Raw genomic sequence first — 7,087 nt, forward strand, 5'->3', positions numbered from 1 at the left:
CAACAAACCAAACGGACCACTGTTACCCCCAACAAACCAAACGGACCACTGTTACCCCCAACAAACCAAACGGACCACTGTTACCCCCAACAAACCAAACGGACCACTGTTACCCCCAACAAACCAAACGGACCACTGTTACCCCCAACAAACCAAACGGACCACTGTTACCCCCAACAAACCAAACGGACCACTGTTACCCCCAACAAACCAAACGGACCACTGTTACCCCCAACAAACCAAAAGGACCACTGTTACCCCCAACAAACCAAACGGACCACTGTTACCCCCAACAAACCAAACGGACCACTGTTACCCCCAACAAACCAAACGGACCACTGTTACCCCCAACAAACCAAACGGACCACTGTTACCCCCAACAAACCAAACGGACCACTGTTACCCCCAACAAACCAAACGGACCACTGTTACCCCCAACAAACCAAACGGACCACTGTTACCCCCAACAAACCAAACGGACCACTGTTACCCCCAACAAACCAAACGGACCACTGTTACCCCCAACAAACCAAACGGACCACTGTTACCCCCAACAAACCAAACGGACCACTGTTACCCCCAACAAACCAAACGGACCACTGTTACCCCCAACAAACCAAACGGACCACTGTTACCCCCAACAAACCTAAACGGACCACTGTTACCCCCAACAAACCTAAACAGACCACTGTTACCCCCAACAAACCAAACGGACCACTGTTACCCCCAACAAACCAAACGGACCACTGTTACCCCCAACAAACCAAACGGACCACTGTTACCCCCAACAAACCAAACGGACCACTGTTACCCCAAACAAACCAAACCGGACCACTGTTACCCCCAACAAACCAATACGGACCACTGTTACCCCCAACAAACCAAACGGACCACTGTTACCCCCAACAAACCAAACGGACCACTGTTACCCCCAACAAACCTAAACAGACCACTGCCAGGCGGTCCACTAAACACTTAGGTTAAATAAATGTACAATGACCACTATTCTGTCGTGGCCGTTATTTTCAGACAGTGGCTGTGTCCCAAATGGCACTTGATTCCTTATAAAGTGCACTACTTTTGACCAGAACACTATGGGCCCTGGTCAGAAGTAGTGCACTAGATAGGGAATAGGGGGCCATTTGGGACAAAGCCACTGCAATGCTTCAGGAAGGGGCAGCTTTAGGAGGAAATCTGATCCTATCTATCTAAGGTCATCTAAATGAAGAATGTCTTAACCTCAGCTGTCACGACTCTCTCTACCCCCCTACTTCCCGTCTCAGATGGGTGTTTCCTGTTTGTCGACCAGTCAGATCCTTCCTCTCAACAACAACGCTCCGGAAATCTAGGTGCTGCCATGAGTCTTGTCTGAAGAGGACTTGAGATCGATAGAGAGCAGTTAAACAATAGAGCAACTAGAGAGATATAAGTCTTCTTCACAAAGAGAAACATGGGAAGTCTGTGTCCCAAAACTATCTCCTTTGTCCTGAAGTGTACACTCATTCACTACATTCCACAAGTCTAAAACTATTGTATTGGTAGAGGCATGGGCTAGAGGTGAGTTTCCACCATATTTCTTAGACCAGTATACAAGCCAAAGACTCAAGCCGGAAGTCTCACCATAGACAGATATAACAGCCAGGATGAGCCAGGCAGGTACTCACCATAGACAGATATAACAGCCAGGATGAGCCAGGCAGGTACTCACCATAGACAGATATAACAGCCAGGATGAGTCAGGCAGGTACTCACCATAGACAGATATAACAGCCAGGATGAGTCAGGCAGGTACTCACCATAGACAGATATAACAGCCAGGATGAGCCAGGCAGGTACTCACCATAGACAGATATAACAGCCAGGATGAGCCAGGCAGGTACTCACCATAGACAGATATAACAGCCAGGATGAGCCAGGCAGGTACTCACCATAGACAGATATAACAGCCAGGATGAGTCAGGCAGGTACTCACCATAGACAGATATAACAGCCAGGATGAGTCAGGCAGGTACTCACCATAGACAGATATAACAGCCAGGATGAGTCAGGCAGGTACTCACCATAGACAGATATAACAGCCAGGATGAGTCAGGCAGGTACTCACCATAGACAGATATAACAGCCAGGATGAGCCAGGCTGTCCACTCGGGAAGGTACTCACCATAGACAGATATAACAGCCAGGATGAGCCAGGCGGTCCACTCAGGAAGGTACTTGATGAAGACCAGAGCCATGAGAGCAGAGATCATGATGAGGTAGGCCTGCTGCAGACGGAGCGGACCCTTCCAATGGATACAGATCATACCAACCACCCCGAAGTTCCAGACGATCACAGCCAGGGTGATCCAGTCCATCGCCACGTTGTACGTCTTGAACACTTCTCTGAGAGAACACAGTGAGCGTGATACGAGAGTACAGAGGAATCTGCACAGTCACACTCTTTAAAAACAGCAGATTTACCGATGACTTGAATATATGTGATTGAAAAGAGAGAGAGAGAGAGAATAAGACATCGGAGAATGAAGGGACTCACTTGAGGTATATGAAGGAGAAGAAGAACAGGAGTAGGAGAGAAGAGAGGAACAGCCAGCCTTGGATCACCTGTAGGGACACACGGAGATCAATAACAGAAAACTGGCTGTATAACATGTTCAACATGTCACTGTATCTAGACACACTTAGAGAGGACTGAAACATACTGCGATACCAGGGTTGTGTTCATCAGGCAACAAGCGGAAGAAAACGGACTGAAAAAGTCCAGGAAGTTAAACGTTATGATACGTTGGTTGCAAAATGTTGCAAAATGATTTACTTTGTGTGCCCTAATGAATACGACGCTAATGGCATTGTCAGAGCAGCATCTCTTACCCTGTAGCAGTGGTACTTGTATAGCAGCATCTCTTACCCTGTAGCAGCATCTCTTACCCTGTAGCAGCTGTACTTGTATAGCAGTATCTCTTACCCTGTAGCAGTGGTACTTGTATAGCAGCATCTCTTACCCTGTAGCAGTGGTACTTGTATAGCAGTATCTCTTACCCTGTAGCAGTGGTACTTGTATAGCAGTATCTCTTACCCTGTAGCAGTGGTACTTGTATAGCAGTATCTCTTACCCTGTAGCAGTGGTACTTGTATACTTGTATAGCAGCATCTCTTACCCTGTAGCAGTGGTACTTGTATAGCAGTATCTCTTACCCTGTAGCAGTGGTACTTGTATACTTGTATAGCAGCATCTCTTACCCTGTAGCAGCGGTACTTGTATAGTAGCACCAGCACCATGGTCATGACTATGATGACACTGATCATGATGGTGGCGTTGAGGACTGAGTTGAGGGCTCGCTGCCCTATTGTGTCTGTGTCCTCGGGGAACGGGGTGTATATCCTGGAAAACATATCAGACAGGTATCAACATCCTGGACAACTCATAACAGAAGATTAGACTCATCACATTTGACATTAGATCATTTCAGAAAATGTTTAACAGTGTCAGACAACCATCAGAAATACTCAAACACCATCCTTTGTGAATCCTCACTTTGCTGTTATTGTTATTATTATAATAATATTGTCTGTTTTTCCAGCCGCTTGATTATCTTGTCTGTGTTTCCAGCCGCTTGATTATCTTGTCTGTGTTTCCAGCCGCTTGATTATCTTGTCTGCGTTTCCAGCTGCTTGATTATCTTGTCTGTGTTTCCAGCCGCTTGATTATCTTGTCTGTGTTTCCAGCCGCTTGATTATCTTGTCTGTTTTTCCAGCCGCTTGATTATCTTGTCTGTGTTTCCAGCCGCTTGATTATCTTGTCTGCGTTTCCAGCCGCTTGATTATCTTGTCTGTGTTTCCAGCCGCTTGATTATCTTGTCTGCGTTTCCAGCCGCTTGATTATCTTGTCTGTGTTTCCAGCCGCTTGATTATCTTGTCTGTGTTTCCAGCCGCTTGATTATCTTGTCTGTGTTTCCAGCCGCTTGATTATCTTGTCTGTGTTTCCAGCCGCTTGATTATCTTGTCTGTGTTTCCAGCCGCTTGATTATCTTGTCTGTGTTTCCAGCTGCTTGATTATCTTGTCTGCGTTTCCAGCTACTTTATGATGAACAGCCCATAGGTAAACAAACATAACAATGTACCTTTTTCGTTAGCAGGCCAACCACATTTCCTGTACTTCTGTTAGTAAATACTGTAGATGTATGCTGATATTTCATCATCAAGGTGTTGTGTGTCGCATTATCGCCATCTAGTGGCTCTGCTGGTCAACTGCATCAACAACCCTAACCTGGGGACAACCTGAAGCCTTGTCTCAGGGTCCCAACAACCCTAACCTGGGGACAACCTGAAGCCTTGTCTCAGGGATCCAACAACCCTAACCCGGGGACAACCTGAAACCATGTCTCAGGGTCCCAACAACCCTAACCTGGGGACAACCTGAAGCCTTGTCTCAGGGTCCCAACAACCCTAACCCGGGGACAACCTGAAACCATGTCATAGGGTCCCAACAACCCTAACCTGGGGACAACCTGAAACCTTGTCTCAGGGTCCCAACAACCCTAACCTGGGGACAACCTGAAGCCTTGTCTCAGGGATCCAACAACCCTAACCTGGGGACAACCTGAAGCCTTGTCTCAGGGTCCCAACAACCCTAACCTGGGGACAACCTGAAGCCTTGTCTCAGGGATCCAACAACCCTAACCCGGGGACAACCTGAAACCATGTCTCAGGGTCCCAACAACCCTAACCTGGGGACAACCTGAAGCCTTGTCTCAGGGTCCCAACAACCCTAACCCGGGGACAACCTGAAACCATGTCATAGGGTCCCAACAACCCTAACCTGGGGACAACCTGAAACCTTGTCTCAGGGTCCCAACAACCCTAACCTGGGGACAACCTGAAGCCTTGTCTCAGGGTCCCAACAACCCTAACCTGGGGACAACCTGAAGCCTTGTCTCAGGGTCCCAACAACCCTAACCTGGGGACAACCTGAAACCATGTCATAGGGTCCCAACAACCCTAACCTGGGGACAACCTGAAACCTTGTCTCAGAGTCCCAACAACCCTAACCTGGGGACAACCTGGAGCCTTGTCTCAGGGTCCCAACAACCCTAACCTGGGGACAACCTGGAGCCTTGTCTCAGGGTCCCAACAACCCTAACCTGGGGACAACCTGAAGCCTTGTCTCAGGGTCCCAACAACCCTAACCTGGGGACAACCTGAAACCTTGTCTCAGGGTCCCAACAACCCTAACCTGGGGACAACCTGAAGCCTTGTCCCAGGGTCCCAACAACCCTAACCTGGGGACAACCTGGAGCCTCGTCTCAGGGTCCCAACAACCCTTAACCCGGGGACAACCTGAAACCATGTCATAGGGTTAGGCCGCCAGAACGTCGTCGGTACTTACAGCCTCTGTCCATCGTTCTGGGTGTAGAAGCTGACGGACTTGATGGTTGCCACGACGACCACCATGCAGAGCGTGACAGGGACGAACAGCATGATGACGTGTTTGGCCCCGTACTTCAGCGTCAGCTCCTCATCTTCGTCTTCCTCACTCTCAACCACCTGGGGGGGGCGTTGTGGGGGTGCCTGTCCGTTCTGTTCCGCCCCACCCCCTCCACCCCTGGACCGCACCCCCGTCACCCCAGGCTCAGGGTGCAGGTTCTGGGTTGGTACTGGGGCCTCAGTCGCCTGGAGGAGGAACAGAGGGGGACATAAATACACACCTCTAGGGTCAGCCTGCAGTACAAGGAAACATTTACATTCTAGTCAATTAGGAGACTCTCTGATCCAGAGTCACTACAGTAGTGAGTCATTTAGCAGACTCTCTGATCCAGAGTCACTACAGTAGTGAGTCATTTAGCAGACTCTCTGATCCAGAGCCACTACAGTAGTGAGTCATTTAGCAGACTCTCTGATCCAGAGCCACTACAGTAGTGAGTCATTTAGCAGACTCTCTGATCTAGAGCCACTACAGTAGTGAGTCATTTAGCAGACTCTCTGATCTAGAGCCACTACAGTAGTGAGTCATTTAGCAGACTCTCTGATCCAGAGCCACTACAGTAGTGAGTCATTTAGCAGACTCTCTGATCCAGAGCCACTACAGTAGTGAGTCATTTAGCAGACTCTCTGATCCAGAGCCACATAGGAGCAAGTAGGGTAAAGTGCCTTGCTCAAGGGCACAGACTGATTTTTCATCTACTCAGCCAGGGGATTTGAACCAGCAACTTTTCGGGTTACTGGCCCAACGGAACAGCTAGGCTACCTGCCGCCAGAGTGTAAAACTTAAACGAAAATAAGAACTTAAAAAACAACAACAGGGAAAACACACACACTGATCAATATAACTGTAATGTTTCATCTGCACACACTCCTGCGTTACATAAGAACAAGGTAGGTCTATAGCAGTAAGAGTTGGTGAGACAGCAATAACATATCTGGGACCAGGATACATCTCCTTCACGGAGTCAACAAGGAAAGGGGAGGGTTTGAGGTAGCTAGTCACCCATGGTGACAGTTACTCCAGCAACAATAACAGTAGTACTGTGTCACACTTGTCAGGCCAGCCACGTTAGTGTATGCAGGGCCATTTGGAACACCACAGAGTTAAATAGACCACCACATAACTAAACAGAACTAAACAGACCACCACATAACTAAACAGAACTAAATAGACCACCACATAACTAAACAGAACTAAACAGACCACCACATAACTAAACAGAACTAAACAGACCACCACATAACTAAACAGAACTAAATAGACCACCACATAACTAAACAGAACTAAATAGACCACCACATAACTAAACAGAACTAAACAGACCACCACATAACTAAACAGAACTAAATAGACCACCACATAACTAAACAGAACTAAATAGACCACCACATAACTAAACAGAACTAAATAGACCACCACATAACTAAACATAACTAAATAGACCACCACATAACTAAACAGACCACCACATAACTAAATAGACCACCACATAACTAAATAGACCACCACATAACTAAACAGACCACCACATAACTAAACAGACCACCACATAACTAAACAGACCACCACATAACTAAACAGACCACCACATAACTAAACAGAACTAAA

General features: G+C 47.6%; 1 protein-coding gene across 2 annotated transcripts in view; it reads right to left on the reverse strand.

Annotated features, from left to right (window-relative positions):
* The window catches only part of psen1 (presenilin 1), a gene marked incomplete at its 5' end in the record, with an annotated part of 30,201 nt that extends 24,534 nt beyond the window's left edge, over positions 1–5,667 (reverse strand). For both annotated transcript variants that reach the window (XM_071366905.1, XM_071366906.1), the window contains 4 exon segments: positions 2,162–2,382; positions 2,534–2,601; positions 3,238–3,379; positions 5,384–5,667. In XM_071366905.1, coding sequence (XP_071223006.1) covers positions 2,162–2,382; positions 2,534–2,601; positions 3,238–3,379; positions 5,384–5,667 — 715 coding nt within the window.
* Positions 5,668–7,087: the final 1,420 nt, after the last annotated feature.

This window comes from Salvelinus alpinus, chromosome 25 (assembly GCF_045679555.1).
Source record: "Salvelinus alpinus chromosome 25, SLU_Salpinus.1, whole genome shotgun sequence".
NCBI lineage: Eukaryota > Metazoa > Chordata > Actinopteri > Salmoniformes > Salmonidae > Salvelinus > Salvelinus alpinus.